The 23,664-nt window shown below is 50.4% G+C and overlaps 1 protein-coding gene across 2 annotated transcripts in view; it reads left to right on the plus strand.

Annotated features, from left to right (window-relative positions):
• TRIM24 (tripartite motif containing 24) overlaps positions 1 to 23,664 on the plus strand; it is a 387,425-nt gene that overhangs the window by 172,669 nt on the left and 191,092 nt on the right. For both annotated transcript variants that reach the window (XM_030214266.1, XM_030214267.1), the window contains exon 5: positions 17,475 to 17,591. In XM_030214266.1, coding sequence (XP_030070126.1) covers positions 17,475 to 17,591 — 117 coding nt within the window. The remainder of the gene's footprint in view (positions 1 to 17,474; positions 17,592 to 23,664) is intronic.

Below are 23,664 nucleotides of genomic sequence, written 5' to 3' on the forward strand. Positions count from 1 at the left end.
AGGCTGTAGCTGGGTCGCCCTTCCAGGACCCAGCCAGGCTCGACCCTGCTTAGCTGCCTTCTTCTTCACACGGCTGCTGCCTCCCTCCACAGCAATCTGGCTGCTTTGAGCCTTAGCTCCAGGCCCTGAGAACTTCCAGGACTCCTTCCTCCCTCAGTTCCTTTCACAGAGGCACATTCAAAGCACAACGTTTATAAGTAAGGGCTTTTATTTTCTTGCTTTAGGTCAACATATACGCCCAGGCACACCTTAACTCCAGGTTGTTTAGGGCTTGCTACCCAAAGCACAAGTCAGGTTCAAAACAGTCCATATAACTTCACTTCACTTGACCTAAGATTACTTCTCTTAGGGAAGAGTACATTATCAGAAAGAAAACACAGTAGCTTGGTAGGTTGCAGCCCAGACCTTTTCAATAGGAAACAGTTTACACAGTCTTTCTTGCACCTCCTTACAGCACAGTTACACAGCTTGGTTCCCACCTGGTTCAGGCTGGGGTTTCAATTGTGCCCAGCCCTCTTTCTCTCCCAGGGCTGCACCCCTTTTTAGTAGAGATCTTCCCCAGCTCCTCAGCCTCTCTCTTCCGGTCTTCCACCAGTCTCTCCAAGGCACAGCTAGCCACCCTCTTACAGCAGCTTTTCGGATTTGAGCCAGAGCTCCAATCTCCGTTCCTCCTCTAGCCCTTCAGTAATCTCCATTTTATCCTCCTCTTCAACTTCCCCCACCCCCAGTCTCTCCAGCTGGCCCTCATCACCTTCCTCAGAGACCATTTCCCAATCTTCTATCTCCTCCCCTAACTCTTGCACAGCCGGGTGGAGAAGAGAAGGATTCTGGGACTGGTAGTTCCTCCCCTTCTTCCTTAACCCAGCCAACCTCTCTGCCTCCGGTAGCCCAGCTTTCTGAATGTGGGTGTTGTGCACATGAAATCTGCCCCGTTGGGATTCCCCGGCTCCCTGCACCCCCTTTCTTCATGCCTTCCCGGATCCCCTTTCACCTGCACTCTCACAAGGCCAAGCGGCATTGGTATCAATCCCCATTGACACACAGTGCTAGGAGTTCCAGGACACTGAGAGATTCGGTCCCCGAGAAGTGTCGGCACCAGGAGTACCACTCCCCTTCCATAGAGGAGGTGCCAGTGTTCGGGTCTCCATGCTGTGTCTGAGCCTGCACCCCAGCCTTTCCCTATAGCCTATTTCCAATGAACGCACCTGGACATTCTCCCTGAGCTTTTGGCAGTGTTTTTACAGCACTACTTTTTTTTTTGAATCATTGGCTTCCTGTGGCTTTTTGCATACATTCAGAGTAGTGATTCTGACTTATAAGGCCTTGCACACTGAGATTCCACTGTTTTGTTTTTCTATGATTACTCATCTACTCCCACTTGGTTACATTGCTTATTACAGTGACATCTTTTATCAGTCCTCCAGTTACATGTGCAAGGCTAGAATCAGCCAAACATGCAGCATTCTTTTGTCTTTTTATTAACTTTCCATTTTTATTGAAAAGAAATGTTTACCGTAAATCCAAGCAAGCAAAACAGTACAACCAACATTGACTGTCAATGTTACAAACTAAACCTCCCCCTCCTATCACTCACCCCATCAAAAAACATAAGAAACTCCCAATACAAAATGGCTCCCAAAAGGGACTCTTAAGCAAGAGCCAGGCCCAAGTGCAATGAGGAAGGCCCCCCCCCCCCCCCCCTCCAGATACACAAAAAACCTCTACAAACAGTCTCTTACAGAAGAAAGCAAAGTAGATAAGTGGAACCATTCCATCTATCTGGATTAAAACATCCATGATAGCAATCGATCAACTGTTCCAAGTCATGAACCACTCAAACTTGAGACATCCAGTTGTGCAGTAGGACTAGCAGGTTGCTTCCAACATGCTGCAATTTCATATTTTGCCGCTGCCAAACAAATGTGTTTAACGTAGGTCTGCCATTTGTGTCCCCTGGAATTACCTAAATTACCTAAACCTAACAAGCAAAATTTAGGAATGCAAGGAAAGGGGACACCTAATGGCTGCATTAGCCACCTCCTGCCAGAAAGGCTGCAGGAGTGTTCAGGTTTACCAAATGTGCAAAAAGGTACCCCCAGGCCCCCAATGCCAACATTCATCTAAAACCATAGTGGGAAACATTTTCTTTAGTTTCTCAGGTGTATAATACCTCCTTTTCACAACTTTATGTGAATTTCCTTAATCAATACAAATATTGAAGCTTTTTTAACTTCAACAAAAACTCTCTTCCAAGTATTCATATTGAATTCTTCCCTCAGATCCCACTCCCAATCCAACAAAAAAACGTATATTTTTTGAAACCCTCTGCCAACCAAGAACCAATACAAAAGTGAAATAGGTCCCTTCACTTTACCCAGGGCAACTCACAAATTTTCAAGGTGTTCTATATCTTCAGGATCTTCCCTTAACCAATTTCTGGGGGATATAAAATGCTTTCTCCGAGGACAAGCAGGCTGCTTGTTCTCACTGATGGGTGACGTCCACGGCAGCCCCTCCAATCGGAAACTTCACTAGCAAAGTCCTTTGCTAGCCCTCGCGCGCCCGCGCGCACCGCGCATGCGCGGCCGTCTTCCCGCCCGAAACCGGCTCGAGCCGGCCAGTCTTCTTTTGTCCGCACTCGGTACGGTCGTGTTTTCGCCGTGTCGAGCCCCGGAAAGTCGACCTCGCGCGTCCAATTTGTTTTGAACGTGTTTTTTTCCTTCGGGAAAGCTTTGTCCTAGTCGGGAAGTGCTCCGGAAACCCCCCGCCGGGTTTCGTGTAAATCCTCCCCGTACTTCCAGCTTTTTTGCCCCGGTAAGTTTTCTTTCGTCGTCGGGGTAGGCCTCTTTTCGGCCTCGGTCGAGATTTTTTCTCCCTCTAAATTTGGTGCTTCAAATTTCGCCATTTCGGCTTTTGATTTCGCCGGCGTGATTTTTCCGCCCATGACATCGAAGCCTTCCAGCGGCTTCAAGAAGTGCACCCAGTGCGCCCGGGTTATCTCGCTCACTGATCGACACTCGTCGTGTCTTCAGTGTCTGGGGGCCGAGCACCGCCCTCAGAACTGCAGTCTGTGTTCCCTGCTTCAAAGGCGGACTCAGGTAGCGAGACTAGCCCAGTGGAACGTGTTGTTCTCGGGCTCTTCGTCGGCATCGGCACCGGGATCTTCGAGTGCATCGACGTCGTCAGCGTCCAGACCATCTTCCTCGGCCGCCCCTGCATCGAGTGCATCGAGGCATCGGGCCTCTGCATCGGCGCCGAGACATCGGATAGCTGCATCGACGTCGGTGGTACCAGGACCTCGTCTGCTGATGTCGTCGGACGGTGGTGCATCGGGTGGAGTGCAGGTGAGGGCTGTCCATTCCCCTGCTGGTGGCGGTGAGCCCTCGGGTGGGTCTCCTCCTACCCTGAGGGCTCCTGCGGTACAGCCCCCCCGAGATCGACCTTCTTCAGTCTCGGCCCCGAGGAAGCGACGGATGGATTCGACGTCCTCCTCGTCGGTGCCGGGGAGCTCTGGTGACATGCTTCGGAAGAAATCGAAGAAGCATCGACACCGGTCTCCTCCCCGTGTCGGCACCGAGAGCTCTGGGTCGCCGAGGGATTCGGCACCCAGCAGGCATCGGCACCGAGAGGACCGCTCACCCTCTGTTCAGGAGGTGTCGATGCGCTCCGCTCTGGACAGCCCGGAACAGCCTCCACGCCCGGAACAGGTACTGACGTCGACGCCTGCATCGACCTCTCAGCCTTTCTCTGCAGCCGCTCTAAACGAGAGCCTCCGGGCCGTTCTCCCAGAGATTCTGGGAGAGCTGTTGCGCCCTACCCCTCCGGTACCGGCGGTGCTTGCGCCACCGGTACCGTCGAGCGTGGCGCCGGCTGGCCCATCGCCCAGGTTGAGGTCCCCGACGTCGGTACCGCGTGCGGTACCGACCGCGGCCACCTCCCAGGAAGGCTCCCCGACTACGTCGGCGGAGGGAGCTTCGCCGATGCGGGCGAGGGAGTCTACCTCTCGACGCCCCCATCGTGGACGGGGTTCCACGGAGTCGAGCAGGGCGAGGTTGCAGACACAGGTCCGTGAACTTGTGTCTGACACCGAGGGTGAGGCCTCGTGGGAGGAAGAGGAAGATCCCAGATATTTCTCTGACGAGGAGTCTGAGGGTCTTCCGTCTGATCCCACTCCCTCTCCTGAGAGACAGCTTTCTCCTCCCGAGAGTCTGTCTTTTGCCTCCTTTGTCCGGGAGATGTCTACGGCCATCCCCTTCCCGGTGGTTGTGGAGGACGAGCCCAGGGCTGAAATGTTTGAGCTCCTGGACTATCCTTCTCCACCTAAGGAAGCGTCCACTGTTCCCTTGCACCATGTCCTGAAGAAGACATTGCTTGCGAACTGGACCAAGCCATTAACTAATCCCCACATTCCCAAGAAGATCGAGTCCCAGTACCGGATCCATGGGGACCCAGAGCTGATGCGCACTCAGTTGCCTCATGACTCTGGAGTTGTGGATTTGGCCCTAAAGAAGGCTAAGAGTTCTAGGGAACATGCTTCGGCGCCCCCGGGCAAGGACGCTAGAACCTTAGACTCCTTTGGGAGGAAGGCCTACCATTCCTCTATGCTCGTGTCCAAGATCCAGTCTTACCAGCTCTACACGAGCATACACATGCGGAATAATGTGCGGCAGTTGGCGGGCTTGGTTGATGCTCTTCCCCCTGAGCAAGCCAAGCCTTTTCAGGAGGTGGTCAGGCAGCTGAAGGCGTGCAGAAAATTCCTGGCCAGAGGAGTTTATGACACTTTTGATGTTGCGTCCAGGGCCGCTGCTCAAGGTGTGGTGATGCGCAGGCTCTCATGGCTGCGTGCCGCCGACCTGGAGAATAGAATCCAGCAGCGGATTGCGGACTCGCCTTGCCGTGCGGATAACATTTTTGGCGAAAAAGTCGAGCAGGTGGTAGAGTCTCTCCACCAGCGGGACACCGCATTCGACAAGTTCGCCCGCCGGCAGCCTTCAGCTTCTACCTCTACAGGTAGACGATTTTTCGGGGGAAGGAAGACTGTTCCCTATACTTCTGGCAAGCGTAGGTACAATCCTCCTTCCCGACAGCCTGCGGCCCAGGCTAAGCCCCAGCGCGCTCGCTCTCGTCAGCAGCGTGCGACTCAGCAAGGCCCCGCGGCTCCCCAGCAAAAGCAAGGGGCGAGCTTTTGACTGGCTCCAGCAGAGCATAGCCGACATCCAAGTGTCAGTGCCGGGCGACCTGCCTGTCGGAGGGAGGTTGAAAGCTTTTCACCAAAGGTGGCCTCTCATAACCTCCGATCAGTGGGTTCTCCAAATAGTCCGGCAAGGATACACTCTCAATTTGGCTTCAAAACCTCCAAATTGTCCACCGGGAGCTCGGTCCTACAGCTTCCAGCACAAGCAGGTACTTGCAGAGGAACTCTCCGCCCTTCTCAGCGCCAATGCGGTCGAGCCCGTGCCATCCGGGCAAGAAGGGCTGGGGTTCTATTCCAGGTACTTCCTTGTGGAAAAGAAAACAGGGGGGATGCGTCCCATCCTAGACCTAAGGGCCCTGAACAAATATCTCGTAAAAGAAAAGTTCAGGATGCTTTCCCTGGGCACCCTTCTCCCCATGATTCAGCAAAACGATTGGCTATGCTCTCTGGACTTGAAGGATGCCTACACACACATCCCGATACTGCCAGCTCACAGACAGTATCTGCGATTTCAGCTGGGCACACGCCACTTCCAGTACTGTGTGCTACCCTTTGGGCTCGCCTCTGCGCCCAGGGTGTTCACAAAGTGCCTAGCTGTGGTAGCAGCGGCGCTTCGCAGGCTGGGGGTGCACGTGTTCCCATATCTCGACGATTGGCTGGTGAAGAACACATCCGAGGCAGGAGCCCTGCAGTCCATGCAGATGACTATTCGCCTCCTGGAGCTACTGGGGTTTGTGATAAATTACCCAAAGTCCCATCTTCTCCCAGTGCAGAAACTCGAATTCATCGGAGCCCTGCTGGATTCTCGGACGGCTCGCGCCTATCTCCCAGAGGCGAGGGCCAACAACTTGTTGTCCCTCGTCTCGCGGGTGCGAGCGTCCCAGCAGATCACAGCTCGGCAGATGTTGAGATTGCTGGGCCACATGGCCTCCACAGTTCATGTGACTCCCATGGCCCGCCTTCACATGAGATCTGCTCAATGGACCCTAGCCTCCCAGTGGTATCAGGCCGCCGGGGGTCTAGAGGACGTGATCCACCTGTCCACGAGTTTTCTCGAATCCCTGTATTGGTGGACGATTTGCTCCAATTTGACTCTGGGACGTCCCTTCCAAATTCCTCAGCCTCAAAAAGTGCTGACCACGGATGCGTCTCTCCTGGGATGGGGAGCTCATGTCGATGGGCGTCACACCCAAGGAAGGTGGTCCCTCCAAGAAAGCGATCTACAGATCAATCTTCTGGAGTTGCGAGCGATCTGGAACGCTCTGAAGGCTTTCAGAGATCGGCTGTCCCACCAAATTATCCAAATTCAGACAGACAATCAGGTTGCCATGTACTATGTCAACAAGCAGGGGGGCACCGGATCTCGCCCCCTGTGTCAGGAAGCCGTCAGCATGTGGCTCTGGGCTCGCCGTCAAGGCATGGTGCTCCAAGCCACATATCTGGCAGGCGTAAACAACAGTCTGGCCGACAGGTTGAGCAGGATTATGCAACCTCACGAGTGGTCGCTCAATTCCCGTGTGGTGCGACAGATCTTCCAGGCGTGGGGCACCCCCCTGGTGGATCTCTTCGCATCTCAAGTGAACCACAAGGTCCCTCAGTTCTGTTCCAGGCTTCAGGCCCACGGCAGACTGGCGTCGGATGCCTTCCTCCTGGATTGGGGGGAAGGTCTGCTGTATGCTTATCCTCCCATTCCTCTGGTGGGGAAGACTTTGTTGAAACTCAAGCAAGACCGAGGCACCATGATTCTGATTGCTCCCTTTTGGCCGCGTCAGATCTGGTTCCCTCTTCTTCTGGAGTTATCCTCCGAAGAACCGTGGAGATTGGAGTGTTTTCCGACCCTCATCACGCAGGACGAAGGGGCTCTTCTGCATCCCAACCTCCAGTCCCTGGCTCTCACGGCCTGGATGTTGAGGGCGTAGACTTTGCCTCTTTGGGTCTGCCAGAGGGTGTCTCCCGCATCTTGCTTGCTTCCAGGAAAGACTCCACTAAGAGAAGTTACTTCTTTCATTGGAGGAGGTTTGCCGTCTGGTGTGACAGCAAGGCCCTAGATCCTCGCTCTTGTCCTACACAGACCCTGCTTGAATACCTTCTCCACTTGTCTGAGTCTGGTCTGAAGACCAACTCCGTAAGGGTTCACCTTAGTGCAATCAGTGCATACCATTACCAAGTGGAAGGTAAGCCGATCTCAGGACAGCCTTTAGTTGTTCGCTTCATGAGAGGTTTGCTTTTGTCAAAGCCCCCTGTCAAGCCTCCTACAGTGTCATGGGATCTCAATGTCGTTCTCACCCAGCTGATGAAACCTCCTTTCGAGCCACTGAATTCCTGCCATCCGAAGTACTTGACCTGGAAGGTCATTTTCTTGGTGGCAGTTACCTCGGCTCGTAGAGTCAGTGAGCTTCAGGCCCTGGTAGCCCAGGCCCCTTACACCAAATTTCATCACAACAGAGTAGTCCTCCGCACTCACCCTAAGTTTCTGCCAAAGGTTGTGTCGGAGTTCCATCTGAACCAGTCAATTGTCTTGCCAACATTCTTTCCCCGTCCTCATTCCTGCCCTGCTGAACGTCAGCTGCACACATTGGACTGCAAGAGAGCATTGGCCTTCTATCTGGAGCGGACACAGCCCCACAGACAGTCCGCCCAATTGTTTGTTTTTTTTGATCCCGAACAAGAGGGGAGTGGCTGTAGGGAAACGCGCCATATCCAATTGGCTAGCAGATTGCATTTCCTTCACTTACGCCCAGGCTGGGCTGGCTCTTGAGGGTCATGTCACGGCTCATAATGTTAGAGCCATGGCTGCGTCGGTAGCCCACTTGAAGTCAGCCACCATGGAGGAAATTTGCAAAGCTGCGACGTGGTCATCTGTCCACACATTCACATCTCATTACTGCCTGCAGCAGGATACCCGACGTGACAGTCGGTTCGGGCAGTCAGTTCTTCAGAACCTGTTTGGGCTTTAGGATCCAACTCCACCCCCCGAGGGCCCTGTTTGTTCTGTTCCAGGCTACACTCTCAGTTAGTTGGTAAATTTTTTAGGTCAATCTCAGTTATGTCCTCGCCGTTGCGAGGCCCAATTGACCAATGTTGTTGTTTTGAGTGAGCCTGGGGGCTAGGGATACCCCATCAGTGAGAACAAGCAGCCTGCTTGTCCTCGGAGAAAGCGAATGCTACATACCTGTAGAAGGTATTCTCCGAGGACAGCAGGCTGATTGTTCTCACAAAACCCGCCCGCCTCCCCTTTGGAGTTGTGTCTTCCCTTGAAGTGTATTGTCTTGCTACATACTGGACTGGCCGGCTCGAGCTGGTTTCGGGCGGGAAGACGGCCGCGCATGCGCGGTGCGCGCGGGCGCGCGAGGGCTAGCAAAGGACTTTGCTAGTGAAGTTTCCGATTGGAGGGGCTGCCGTGGACGTCACCCATCAGTGAGAACAATCAGCCTGCTGTCCTCGGAGAATACCTTCTACAGGTATGTAGCATTCGCTTTATGTGCAAATAGGGGAGAGGGGATCCCTGGCCAGCAGATGATTTTTCTCCTGAAGGTCTGAGAGTAAAGCTGTTTCCCCCCCCCCCCCCCCCCCCCCATCTAAAAGTTGCATAAAACAAGTCACCCCCCTTCCTTACCAGCAAGAAAAAAAAAACAGAGCCTCCCCTTCCCACTGCAAACAGTGGTTCATATTGAATGGAGGGCAAGGAAGCAACTCGGGGCCTACCTCCATGGCGATTACACACTTCAAACCAAATACCTAACAGATGTTTCATAAAGGATAAAGGGTTTAGTAATTTGGATTTTTACTAGCTGCTCCCCATTTGGTATCAAAAGTAAATTTCTTTGAGAAAAATCTGGGAAGTGAGCCTGATCCAAAGCAACCCCCACTTTGAGGATTGATCTCCCATTCTGATAACTGATGAAGTTGTGCTGCCTAATAGTACTGCATAAAATTTGGAACAGCTCAACCTCCCAACTCCACCCACTGCCATAAAAGATGTCTAGGCACATGAGGTCTCTTACCCCCCCCCCCCCCCCCCCCCCCCCCAAAACACAGAAATATCCCTCTGCTCCTGATTCAAATCCCCAACTGGACTTGCAACAGAGACAGTTTGGAATAAGAGCATACCCCACCGACCCAACATAAAAATACCTACCTGGACACTTGCGAGACAATATAACCAAAGACCATAACGGACATTACCTGACTCTCTTCCCCCTTTCCCTCCCTAAGTTTCCCCCAATTGTACCTACCATACATGTACCTCATTCTACCACAGTATCACTTTGTATTCATTCATACCATGTATTTGTTCAGACCGGAATCGGCTAACGCCGTTAACGTTTATATGTAAGCCACATTGAGCCTGCAAAAAGGTGGGAAAATGTGGAATACAAATGTAACAAATAATAAAAATAGTCTAGGCAAAATATTCATTTTAACCCTTTAGTGTCCAATTTTCCCGTCAGTCTGTTCCCATATGGCTTATTACGGGAACATTGGACACTAAAGGGTTAACTACCACTATGTGGCCCCCACCAAGACAACCATAACCGCTTCCACTTAGCCTTATCTAAACGAACTTGGATCAACATCCTCCTGTAGTTATGCTGATATAGTTGATTGCAATACCGGGGCATCTGCATCCCAGATAGTGAATCTGCTCTTCCATTACATTCTATCCCGCGGGAGGTGGTGGAGAGGAAAATGGTAACGGAATTCAAACATGCATGGGATAAATATAAAGGAATCCTCCTCAGAAGGAAGGGATCCCCAGAAGCTTAGCCGGCGGTGGGAGGCAGGGCTGGTGGTTGGGAGGTGGGGATAGTACTGGGCAGACTTATACGGTCTGTGCCAGAGCCGGTGGCAGGGCGGGTGGTTGGGAGGTGGGGGTAGTGCTGGGCAGACTTATTGGTCTGTGCCCTGAAAAAGACAGGTACAAATCAAGATAAAGTATACACAAAAAAATGACACGTGAGTTTATCTTATTGGGCAGACTGGGTGGACCGTGCAGGTCTTTTTCTGCCGTCATCTACTATGTTACTATGTTATTCCAGGACAAGTGGGTAGTTATGTCCATCGACCAGCAGGTGGAGATAGAAAATCCAGAACTGAGCATTACTACATACCCATGTGCTAGCCGCCCAGTTCCTCAGTATCTTCTATCTCCAGCAGGTGGATGGACATACTTCGTTTCTCTCTGTGTTCCAGTTGGTTTCTCCTGGTCCAGTTGGTGACTGGTTCCCAGTTGAGCCACACCTGAGGAAATTTAGACATACCTGGTGTGCTGGGTCCCTGTCTTGCTCCCTCCTGGATGCTTTCTTCCCTTTATTTCCCTCCTGAGCCTCTCTTGTAACATAGTAACATAGTAGATGATGGCAGAAAAAGACCTGCATGGTCCATCCAGTCTGCCCAACATGATAAACTCATATGGGCTACTTTTTGTGTATACCTTACCTTGATTTGTATCTGTCATTTTCAGGGCACAGACCGTATATGTCTGCCCAGCACTATCCCTGCCTCCCAACCACCAGCCCCACTTCCCACCTTTGGCTCTGGCACAGACCGTATAAGTCTGCCCAGCACTATCCCCACCTCCCAACCACCAGCCCCGCCTTCCACCACCGGCTATGCCACCCAATCTCAGCTAAGCTTCTGAGGATCCATTCCCTCGGAACAGGATTCCTTTATGTTTATCCCACGCATGTTTGAATTCCGTTACCGTTTTCCTCTCCACCACCTCCCGTGGGAGGGCATTCCAAGCATCCACCACTCTCTCCGTGAAAAAATACTTCCTGACATTTTTCTTGAGTCTGCCCCCCTTCAATCTCATTTCATGCCCTCTAGTTCTACCTCCTTCCCATCTCCGGAAAAGGTTCATTTGCGGATTAATACCTTTCAAATATTTGAATGTCTGTATCATATCACCCCTGTTTCTCCTTTCCTCCAGGGTATACATGTTCAGGTCAGCAAGTCTCTCTTCATACGTCTTGTAACGCAAATCCCATACCATCCTCGTAGCTTTTCTTTGCACTGCTTCAATTCTTTTTACATCCTTAGCAAGATACGGCCTCCAGAACTGAACACAATACTCCAGGTGGGTTCTCACCAACGACTTATACAGGGGCATTAAAACCTCTTTTCTTCTGCTGGTCACTCCCCTCTCTATACAGCCTAGCAACGCAGTGTCTGTGCAGCAACCAAGAAAAAATAAATAGAGAGCCATGTTTCTTCTGGCCATATCAGAATGGCTCTAGTCCGGCGGTGTCGGTTCTGGCCGGGGAGGTGAGGAGGTTGGAGAGTTTGGGGGTGCCCACCCTGTTTTAGGATCCAGGTAGTGAGTTGGGGATCTGTTAGTGGGCCATGGTAATGGTTGCGTTGTTCCCGCGGCACACCTTTTTTTTTCTATTAAACACTAGTGCCAAAAGTAAAAAATAAAATAAGAAGAGGGAGCAAGTTAGCGGGCTTGCAGTGCGCTCTTGCGAGTCGGGCCTCTGGCCGGGTGTTTTTTGGTATAGCGGCATGTCAGTCCCCACTGAGGTGGTGAAGCACTGCTCCTCCTTTTGGGGGTAGACGCTCCTCGGGCCGCTGCACGGTGTGCAGACCGGTGTCCCCTAGTGGAGGAGGAGATCCTGGTGGCCTTTCTCTGGGGATGACGGGCCTGGATCAGCGCTCTGGGTCCCCAGGGGGATCTCTTGGCGACTCATTTCTGGCAGAGGTGGGAATGTCGGCCATTTTGTCCACGGTCAGGGAACGTGGTCTGCCGGTGGCAGAGAAAGGGGCAGTCGCAGCAGGGGGCTTACCTGATCAGGGTATGCCTTTTTCCCATGAATTTGTCTTGTTAATGCATCAGGCATTTTTATTGAAGCAGGGGGGCGCTGCTCTGCCTACTCCGGGGGTCCAGGGGGGTGTGGAGTCGGACTCAGCCCCTCTTCCTCCCAAGAGACTTCGGCCTATCCTGTTGGACGACCCTTTGGAGAGTTGTTCACCCATTTCTCCGGGGTCAGACACGGAGTCCAATTCATTGGGGGGCCCTTAAGTCCTGGAGCCTTTAGAGGAGGGGGAGCTCCCCTCGGGAGACGGGGATGATCCTCAGGTGCTCCGGCTTTTTCAAAAAGATGAATTGGGTGCGTTGATTTCGAATCCTTATCGGCTCTCTCCATATCTGAATCTGGGGGGGATTCTTCAGGTTCCCAGTAGTCTGGTCCCATGTGGGGGCTTAGGGGTCCCTCTAAGGTGTTCCCAATGCATCCAGATATTCAGGATTTAATCTCTGCAAAGTGGAATATCCCCGAGGCGGGTCTGCGAGTGGGGAGAGCCATGGCCCGTCTCTTCTCTTTGGTTCCGGAGGAAAGGGAGAAGTTGGGCTTTCCTAAGGTGTATTCTTTGGTGACAGCGGTCACTAAGAAGACAACCTTGCCTGTGGAAGGCGGGGTAGCCTTAAAGGACCTTCAGGATAGGAAATTGGAGCAGGCCCTGAAACAGGCCTTTGAGGTGGCTGCCTTGGGCTTGCAGGCTGTGATTTGCAGTTCCTTTGTGGCCCGTGCCTATCTGCAATGGCATCAAAGGTCGGGGGCCAGGAGTGGCTAGCGGGCGGCTAGGATGGAGGCAGGTCTCGCTTATCTAGCGGACACCGTGTATGACATGCTTAGGGCTTTGGCCAAGGGTATGTCATTGGCAGTCTACGCAAGGTGACAGTTGTGGCTCCAGGCGTGGTCTGCGGATGCGGCGTCCAAAGTCTGGTTGGTCAAGCTGCCCTTTCAGGGGAAGTTACTGTTTGGCGAGGACTTGAGTAATCTAGTGAAAGTGCTCGTAGACCCCAACGGCAGCCTGAGGACCTGCCTAGGTCATCTAGTTGGCAGTCGGGGTTCTCTCGCCCTCAGTTTCAGGACAGTAAGAAATGCAGACCAGGTCGCCAGGCCTTTGGGCAACGGCCTACGTTTCAGCCCCGTCAGTCGTCCTTTCGGGGGGGACAGGAAGGGGCCGGCAAGTCAGGTCGGATAGGTCCTCCTGCCCAACGGTCTCAATGATGGTGCGTTGGTCCACGCATTCAGTCCAATAGGGGGACCTCGAGTGTCAACAAGTGCCTGCGGGTTACGCACTTTCGGATGGAAATCCTCAGGTCCTTCATTGCCTCCGTGCAGGAGGGCTAGTTTCTCACCTCTCTCGATCTCAAAGAAGTGTACTTTCATATTCCAATTTGGGGCCTCCATCAGCAGTTCCTTCGTTTCGCGGTACTTCCAGTTTCGAGCACTCCCATTTGGCCTTGCTACGACCCCACGGACCTTCTCCAAAGTGATGGTAGTGGTGGCAGCCTTCCTCCAGAAGCAGGGTGTTCGAGTGCACCCTTACCTGGACGACTGGCTAATTCGCGCGTCGTCCTACCAGGACAGCTTGGAAGCGACTTCCACAGTTGTCAGGCTGCTTCAGTCCTTGGGATGGTTGATCAATTTCGAGAAGAGCTGCCTGCAATACCTAGGTGTTCTATTCGATACCCAGCGGGCTCGGGTCTTTCTGACCGACCTGCAGCGGGTGAAGCTGGTGAGGCAGGTACGTTCCCTTGAGGTCTCTGCACTCTCGCTGGTCTCCGGTGTCGGAGGCTTACCAAGTCAGACTGCCTTGGACGTTGGAGGCCAGACGGAGCATGGGATGGTGGCTCTGCCCCAGTCTCTGGCATGGGGAATGTCCTTTCCCATTCTACAGTGGGAGGTAGTGACAATGGATGCCAGCCTGTCGGGCTGGGGGGCCCTTTTCAGGGGCCATTTAGCTCAGGGTACGTGGTCACCGCAGGAGTCCCGCTGGACCATCAATTTTCTAGAGCTTCGGGTGGTGCGGCTAGCTCTGATGTCATTTCTCCCGTTCCTGAAGGGGGCGGCGGTGGCCTGAGTCTTCTCAAACAATGCGACGACTGTAGCTTATATCAACAGACAGGGGGGGACTCGTAGCAGCTGTCTGGCCATGGAATCTGGCCTCTTGATGGTCTGGGCGGAGCAGCACCTGTCTTACCTCTCAGCCGCCCACATTGCCGGGGTCCTCAACATAGAAGCCGACTTTCTCATTTGTCATGTTTTGGATCTTGGCGATTGGGAGCTCTCTGCTGTGGCGTTCCAACTTCGTACGGCGTTGGGGCCTTCCTTGCATGGACCTGATGGCCACGAAGGACAATGCCAAGGTTCCATAGTTCTTCAGGGTTGTCGCAGGGAGCAGGATTCATTAGGTCTGGATGCCCTACTTCAACCATGGCTGGTAGAGGGAGTCCTGTATGTCTTTCCTCCTTGGCAATGTTGGGCCGTCTGCTGAGAAGAGTAGCGACTCATTGTGGCAGAGTGATTTTTGGCGGCTCCGGACGGGCCCAGGCGTCCTTGGTATGCCGACCTCATCAGTCTTCTGGACGGCCAGCCGCTGCGCCTTCCACAGGAGAGGGGTCTTCTCCGGCAGAGAGCGGTAGCCATGGAAGATCCCTCCCACTTTGGTCTTACGGCCTGGCCCTTGAGAGGTCTCGTTTGAGGAAGAAAGGCTATTCAGATTCAGTTATTACTATCCTGCTTCAGGCTCGCAAGCGGTCTACTTCTTCGGCCTATGCCCACGTCTGGTGTATATTTGAAGATTGGTGTGCGGAAAGGGGTTTGGATCCCTTTAGCGCTTCGGTGGGCAGCATCCTTGATTTTCTGCAGCAGGGGGTGCACAAGGGCTTATCGCTGGGGTCCTTGAAGGTCCAGGTGGCGGCCTTGGCCTGCTTCCGAGGGCGCTTGCGCAATTCTTTGCTGGCGGCTCACCCGGATGTGGTCCATTTTCTGAAAGGAGTGGGTTGTCTTCGACCGGCTTCCGGGCTCCCTTCCCTGACTGGGATCTCAATCTGGTGCTTGGAGCGCTTCACCGTCCTCCCTTTGAGCCTCTTCGTCAGGCTTCCCTGAAGGATCTTACTCTGAAGGCAGTATTTTTGGTGGCTGTCGCTTCAGCCCTTCGTATTTCTGCACTCTAGGCGCTCTCTTGCAGGGATCCCTTTCTCTGTTTTTCGAAGGGGAGGGGTGTCTCTACGAACAGTGCCATCTTTTCTGCCCAAGGTGGTCTCGGAATTTCATCTTAATTAGTCGGTAGAGCTGCCTTCCTTTCGTCGGCAGGACGAGGGGAGCCAGTATGCATCCTTGCGGCTTCTGGATGTTCGAAGAGTTCTTATCCGGTATCTGGAGGCGACTAACGAGTTTCGTCGCTCAGATGGATTGTTTGTTTTGTTCTGTAAACGGAAGTTGGGCCTAATGGTCTCCAAAGCGTCCATTGCCCGCTGGTTGAAGGAGGTGGTGGTGTCCACCTACCTCCTGGCAGGGAAGGCTTAGCCTTTGGGTTTGAAGGCCCACTCGACTAGGCGTGTGGTGATGTCGTGGGCAGAGACGTCTTTGTCTTCTCTGGTAGACATTTGTAGGGCAGCGACATGGTCGTCGCATTCTTTCAGCAAGCATTTATAGGGTGCAAGTTGCTGTGTGGTCAGACGCGTCCTTTGGGGCGGCGGTCTTAAGAGCAGCAGGGCCGATGTCCCACCCTCGCAGGGATTGCTTTTGAACATGCCACTTGTCCTGGAATAGAATGTAATGGAAGGAGAAATTAGGTCTTACCTGATAATTTTCTTTCCATTAGTTCTTCACACTATTCCAGGAGCCCTCCCGGTGTTTTCGGCCTATTTGCTTCTTATTGCCCTGCTCACTGTTCTGGATCCTGTCGTTGGTTTTTGGGGTTTTTTTGCCTTGTTTGTTGGTTGGTTGCTGTTCATGCATTTAGGTTTGTTTTCTGCTGGCTTATGCACAATACTGAGGAACTGGGCGGCTAGCACATGGCTAGGTAGTAGTGCTCAGTTCTGGATTTTCTATCTCCACCTGCTGGTTAATGGACATAACTACCCACTTGTTCTGGAATAGTGTGAAGAACTAATGGAAAGAAAATTATCAGGTATGACCTAATTTCTCCTTTAGCAGCAACTGCTGTTCTTCCCCTCCCTCGGTAGTGACACCTAGTTACTCTGATTAGTACACATTAAATCCAGAAGCAAAACCAAGAACAGCCAATTCACGCAAAATTATAGGCGAGGTCACATAAAAAAGGATTCCATCTGCAAGAAGCACAATTTATAGGAGCTGTTTCCTACATGGTACCCCCTGATATCTCTAGTCACCCTGCCCTGTTGAGCTAGGGGCTCTATAAAAAGGGCAAACAATAAAGGGGTCAAAGGACAACCCTGCTGGGTCCCTCTCTGATTATTTAAAGCCTCCATGTAGCTCTCATTGATTTTTATATGAGCTGTTGGTGCTTCATATAATTTATGAATCCTCAAACAAAAACATTTGTCCAAGCCCATCCTCATCAACACTCACCAAAGAAATGGCCAGCTGACCCTGTCAAAAGCCTTCTCTGCATCTACAGCCAACAAAGCCAATTTAGACCAGGCAACTGGGCCTCCTATATAATATTTAAGGTACGATGGACATTATCCACTACCCGCCTTCTCAGAGCAAACCCAGATTGATCTGTATGTATCAGACCAGGCAGAACCCATGCCAGACATTGAGCTAATATTTTGGCTAGTGTCATGAAACACCTAGCCCACCTGCCTGGAGTTGCCCCGCGGCTACTTTTAGAGTCTATCCCCAGCGCAGCTCAGGTCAGCCTGCACCTGCTGCTTGTGCTCTACACTAGCACCCTCACCAACTGGGTCACAACTGCCTCTGCCTCTGGGTGAGTCTTCGCTCTCAAATTATCCCCAGTGATTTCTAGGTTACTGGAGCCACAGTTCCTAGAAATCACTCAAAGACCCAACACACAAAAAATAAAATAAAAAGGAATTCTATAAAAAAGGTAGAAAAGTGCAATCGTTCCAAAGTCCTCATTTTTATTGCGCTGTGTTTCGGCAGTAAGGCTGCTGCTGGCGCCATATAACTGAAGAGTTCAGGACAGGTTAGAGAGAGACAAGAGGAAAGGCGTCGGACCGTGTGGGGAGGAAGGGAAGAGGGAGGTAGCCACGGGGGGGGGGGGGGGGGGGGGGGGCTTGAGGGCCTGGAAAAGTGAGTGACGGGCATGTAAGTGGGCTGCTTGAAAATCCAAAAATCCGGACTGACTCTATCCCCAAGCAGCCCAGATTTTTTACTTCTACAGTACTTTAGAAAAGGATCCCTTAATATTTAATGTGGTATTAGCACTAATCTTGCTCTATTCTGGATGAAATGCTTCCTTTACCAAGTATGAATCGAGCTATAATTTTCTCAGGTAACTCCAGGATGTAAAATTCCTGATTTGATTTTTTTTTTTGCAGGTACCAGTTTATTGAAGAGGCTTTTCAGTACCAGAAAGTGATCATTGACACCCTAATTGCCAAGTTGATGGAGAAGAATAAATATATTAAATTTACAGGGGATCAGATTCATAACAGGTATAAAATTAGACTGATTATTAATATCAAGAGATTTTACTGCATTATAACCACTGTGAAAAAACTCAGATGCTTTCAAAATGATTTGACTTTGGATGTAGAGTGATATTTTGAATAGGTTTATGCTATTATGGTTAAGGGGTTCATTTACTAAGCTGTGGTAAGCGTGTGCCTAGTGAGCTTAAAATGGCTTAACATGGGATGCGCTCAGGCATTGTGCAGTAATGTTCAAATCTGCATGCAAACTGTGTGGGTGGAGAGTGGGAGTTTCTGTGCTAATAATCGCATCTACATTACCGCACGCTAATTGATTAGCACAGGTGTCTGTAAGTGCTCACGTTCTAATATTTTAAATGGCCGCATGCTAATGGCAAAATTAACACATGGCCATTAATTCAAAACTTAGGAAAATCGGCTATTTTATGAGTGCGGTAAGAATGACCTTAGCGTACTGGGAAGACCCATGTAAGGATGCGCTGAAGCCACTTTTTACTGCAACATAGTAAAGGGACCCCCTGGTGTACAAATTATAAAGTAATCTGCAAGTAACCAGATATGTCTGACTTAATCCATTTTTTGTTTAGTTTATGGTTTACATTTCTTTTCTTTATTTATTGGGATTTATTAACTGCCTTTTATAAAGAGTTTTACCCTAGCTGATAGCTTACGAACTTCATTTTTCTTTGTATTGGCATCATTGGAAAGTATTTGTGTCAAGCACAGTATTCTATCTGGTATGCAGTAAATATGTGAAAAACCTATTAAACTATGCTATGGTGGCCTGTGGATTATTATAAGAGTTGAATTATATGTAAAAATTCTCCTCCAAAGCCAAACCAGAGAGTGAAATAAATGCGCTCTCAGCATCTAGAGAAATAGTAATTTTCTTAGCGTCTGCAGCAGATGAATACAGAAACTGGTGGGTTATATCCATCTACCAGCAGGTGGAGATAGAGATAGTCAAACAGAAGGCAGTGATACTGGATAGCCAGCCCCTCCATCAGTCAGTATATCTCTTTCTCCAGCAGGTGGTGGACGGCTTCTCACCAGCTACTGGATTCTGTGTTGCTTGGGGTTCTCCTGGGCTTGGTAGTCAGTTGAGATGGGATGGTTGGCTGAGGGAGCCGTCTTTGGGGGCATACCTGGTGGTCCGGATTCCTGTCTCACCCCGATACATCCCTTCTCCCAGTTTGTGGCATGGCTGGCTATGGTTACTGAGATTTTTCTTCTTCACAACCAAAAAAAAGAAAAGAACAAACAAAAATGGCAGACCTAGACCAGCTTTTCAGCCACTTTCAAAAAAAAAAATAAATAAATAAAGATAGCCCTGTTGTGCCTCAGCAACAACCTTCAGTTGGGGAGCCTGGGTTTGATTTCTGACAGGCTTCCTGCTGGGAGGTCTCACTGTGACTGGAGCAACGCACTGTCTTCAGTGATGGGTGCCAGCTCTTTTTTTCCTCAGGCGGTCCGGTGTTAGGGTGATGGCAGTGGAGACAGTTAAACGCTGTTCCCACTGCGGGAAATGGTGTTCAGCTTTCAGTTTGCGCAGCGCAGGATGCGCGGAGACAGGTGGGGGATGGTTCTTTTTCTCCACCGACAGTGCGGTTTCCTGTGCGGAGTTGAATGTTATATTTAATTGCTTCTGCAGACAAACCACCGTTACAGAAGCTGTCTGGCATCTCATTGTTGTTCTTAATATTTCTGAAATCTGTCGGTGGAATCTGTTTCATTCATTCTGTTACTTACAAGGTGCTCTTTGTTGTAGTAGTATTTCGATTAGTAGAATAAATTAATTTCAGGTTTGTTCATTTATTAAAACTTGATGTACCGGTGCTCTAGAAATGTTAAATAGTAGTAGTAGTAGTAGTTAGGCAGTGCAGATCTCAGTAGTTTACAAATTAAAATATAAAAAAATAAAATAAGAAAAGGAACTACAAAATCTGATAGGAAAGTGTCTTCTCTGAGGACAAGCAGGTGTATTTATTCTCACAAGTGGGTAACATGGTCTCATGCAACAGTGTGCATCGGTACCGGGGATGCTTGCGCCTGCCATGCCTCCCATTGTGGCCCCGCTTGGCCCTCAGCCTGCAGTGTGGCCTCTGGCACCAGTGTCGCATGCGGTACTGGTGTCAACTTCCACCCAGGCTGTTACCCCCTCAATGCCGGTGGAGTAAGTTTCGCCACAGTCAAGGTGGGAGCCGGCTCCTCAATGCCATTCTAAGAGACATGGTTCCTTAGCGTCCCTCCGGACCGGACCAGGATTGGACTGATGGGTTGTGCTCGCCTACCAGCAGGTGGAGACTGAGAAAAAACTCTGACTCTAGAGAGCCAATAGGAGCCCTGGCCATGTGACCTTAGCCTCAGTATTTTCTCAGTCTCCCAGCAGGTAGGAAGTGAGCCCATTAGTCTCTCTCCTTTTCTCTTTAGATATTACAGATATTTGTGATAATTCTTCTGTGCCTGGAATCTTATTTAGAGGCTTGACAGGGTTTCCTTTCTCTTCTTTCTTTGACAGCCTCGGGGGTGTTAAACTCGGGTGTCTCGAGTCCACCCCCCTTCCTCCCCATCTCCCTGGCTTAGCAGGGAAGGGCCGTCCCTTTCTCTGGAAAGGTGTACCGTCTTTGGGAGAGGCAGCCACTTTTAACAGGCAGCTGCTTTAAAAGAATTAAATCAAATAAAAGGAAATTCAAAGAAGCAGCCTTTCTTTCCCCAGACTTCAAACGAGCAGGCAGCTCCAGTGTTTTTTTTTTGATTTATAGAAGTTTTTATTGAATAATGGTGTTACAGAACACTTAAGCAAGAACATTATGCAAGTCAACTCAACACACATTCAAATAATTATCAAATTTTTCACTTTTTACACAAAAAATAAGGTCCTGTAGCCATTATAATTGAATTAGATTGACACTTCAAAATTTTTTTAATTTTCTTATTGAATATCTATCCCCCTAACCCAAGTGAAACCTCCCTCTTACCCCCTATCCCTCCCTCCCTCATCCCTCGTCTCTCTTTCACTCTTTTACCCTCCATCAAGCACATACTCTCAAAAAGGATTTCCAAACTTTTTCCCATTTGGGCAAGGAATGGCGCTTGACAGCTGTCAACCTCTCCATATCACAAATATATCTTACTTTCGTAATCCAAGACACCAGTGAGGGAACCCGCTCCACCTTCCACTGTTGAGCCAAATTCATTCGAGCAGCATGCAAGGAGCCCCTCACAAGTGCCCACTGACTAGCCGTAAGACCATCAGGCCTCCGACCCAGAATGAAAATCGAAGGATGCCACTGTACAGCTCTTCCCGTCCAGGCCTGCAGTCGGGACCGCACGCTCTTCCAGTAAGCCTGCGCCTTTGGACAGGTCCACCAAATGTGTCCCATAGTTCCCACGCCTCCACACTTTCTCCAACAATCCTTTGAGACATGTGCAAACATATGGTGTAATCTCTGTGGAGTGAGGTACCATCTATAAAATACTTTAATGGCATTTTCCTTCACAGCTACTGCCCGGGAGGATCTCAAAATCGTCCTCTCCAACCTGAGCCAGTCTTGCTCCGGCATATTAAAACTAAGTTCCTGTTCCCACCTCTGTCTGTGCAGTGTATATGGCTTAATTCGTGTCCCGAAAAATTCATACAGGTAAGTAATCATACCCCGCGTGGTCCGTGTCTGTACACATATCTCTTCCAGGGGGTGTGTTTCTCTTTTCATACATTCTACATAATTAGGTCCCTGCAAAAAGTGTTGTATTTGTAGGTATGCGTATCTGTCATCAAGCCTAAGTCCGTAGTCTTCTACCAGTCTGTCGAATGGTATTATGTCTGTACCTACATGCAGTTGCCCACACAATTCCAACCCCAATGTAGCCCATCGTCGAAATGTAGTGCTCCCCAATCCCGGCTCGAACCTCGGGTTGTCAACTATGGGTGTCAACCCAGACACTAAGGGCTGGCGCTCCCCAAACATACAATCCCAGTAATGGAATGTGGCTTGAACCGTTGGTGGAAATTTATCCACCTGCCCTCTATGTTTACCAGGTAGCCACATTAAATGCCCTAAAGCACGAGACCCAACCAATGTTTGTTCTATGCCCACCCATGTTTTGTGGTCTTCCTTACGGAACCATTCCACCGCTGCCCTCGACTGCGCTGCGCAATAATATCCAAATAGGTTGGGAACTCCCAGACCCCCCTCCCTCTTACTTTTATATAAAAAGGCTCTAGGTAAACGTGGTCTTTTATTATTCCAGATAAATCGGACCAAACTGTCCTGGAGCCCAGACAAAAAATGTCTCGGCAATCTGAGAGGGAGTACCTGAAACAAATATAGCAACCGAGGTAAAATATTCATTTTAAGTGCTGCTATCCGCCCCATCCAGGACAATCCCATTGGCATCCATCTCTCCAAATCTCGCTTTATTTCTTTCTGGAGGCCTGGGTAATTGACTTCAAACACAGCGGATAAGTTATGCGGAATTTGCACCCCCAAATATCTTATTGCCTGCTCCTCCCATTTGAAAGCAAAGGATGTTTTCAGCGTGTCTAATAAACCCTCCGGAACCCCCACCGCTAGGCCAACCGACTTGCTAGCATTGAGTTTGTATCCGGACACTCGAGTGTACCTCTCTATCTCTCTCATGACATTTGGGAAGGATATCAGCGGTTTAGTCAGTGATAAAAGTACATCATCCGCAAATAACGCAATTTTGTGTTCCTGGCCTCCCACCTTTATCCCCGCTATGTCTACATTTTCCCGTATAGCCTCCGCCAGTGGCTCCATCGCCAGTGCAAACAGGAGGGGGGACAACGGGCACCCCTGACGTGTACCCCGCCCCAGCTTAAATGCCGCTGAGTGCCCTCCGTTAACCCTCACACACGCCCTTGGGGATGTGTAGAGCGCTTGGATCCAAGTTCTATAAAACTGTCCAATCCCCACTCTCCGGAGGACCTTATCCAGGTAGCCCCAATGGACTCGGTCGAAAGCTTTTTCTGCGTCTAGACCTAACAGCACCATCGGGCAAGCTTTCTTTTGTGCCTGAAATACTAAGTCCAATGTTCTTCGTATATTGTCCCCAGCCTGCCTATTAGCCACAAACCCAACTTGGTCTGGGTGGATCAAGCCCGGGAGCACCCCGCCCAGTCGGTTCGCTAGCACCTTTGCCAATATTTTAACGTCTGTATTGAGTATTGATATTGGTCTATACGCAGCACAGTCTGTTTTATCTTTGTCCGGTTTCGGTATGATTGCTACCCACGCCTCCATCATGGTCTTAGGGAGCTGGGCCCCTTCTCTCACTGAATTGATTACCAACGTAAGGTATGGGGCCAATATGCCCCCAAATGTTTTAAAGAATTCGTTGGTAAACCCGTCGAGGCCCGGCACCTTTCCTGTTGGCAAGGATTTGATAACCTGGGTCACCTCTGTCACCTGAATCGGGGCTTCCAAGTCCCTCTTTTGCTGTTCCGTCAACATTGCCAGTCCCCTATCATTTAAATAGTCGTCTATTTCCCCTGTCTGCACAGCAGCATCCTCCGAGTATAGAGATTCATAGTATTCTGCAAATCTTTCCCTAATTTGTGCTGAAGTGTGCAGCATGTTCCCCTTACCATCCTTCACTCTCAGAATGTGTCTGTCTGCTCTCATCTTCCTCAATTTGTGAGCCAATAGCCTCCCTGGTTTATTTGTGGACTCATAATATACCTGCTTCAAACGTGCCTGTACAAATTTCAAACTTTCTTCGTGCAAGCCCGCTATCTCCAGTCTCACTGCTTGGAGCCTCCGGTAGTCAGACACCGAGCCAGAGGCCCTATATCTGATCTCCAAGGCCCCAAGTGTCTGCATGCACTGAGCCAACCGTTCTTTATGTATTCTATTCCTCTGACCAGCCCTCTTTATAAAATACCCTCTGGCTACCGCCTTAAAGGCATCCCATACTATATCCAGTGCTGGTCCTGAGTCCATATTAAGCTCAAAGTACTCTTGTAACACTTTTGTAAATTTAGCCACAGTGGCCGGATCTTGCAATAAGCAGTTATTCAGGGTCCATCTTTTATCTCTCGTTTCCTCTCTCAAAG

Source organism: Microcaecilia unicolor, chromosome 9 (assembly GCF_901765095.1).
Source record: "Microcaecilia unicolor chromosome 9, aMicUni1.1, whole genome shotgun sequence".
NCBI lineage: Eukaryota > Metazoa > Chordata > Amphibia > Gymnophiona > Siphonopidae > Microcaecilia > Microcaecilia unicolor.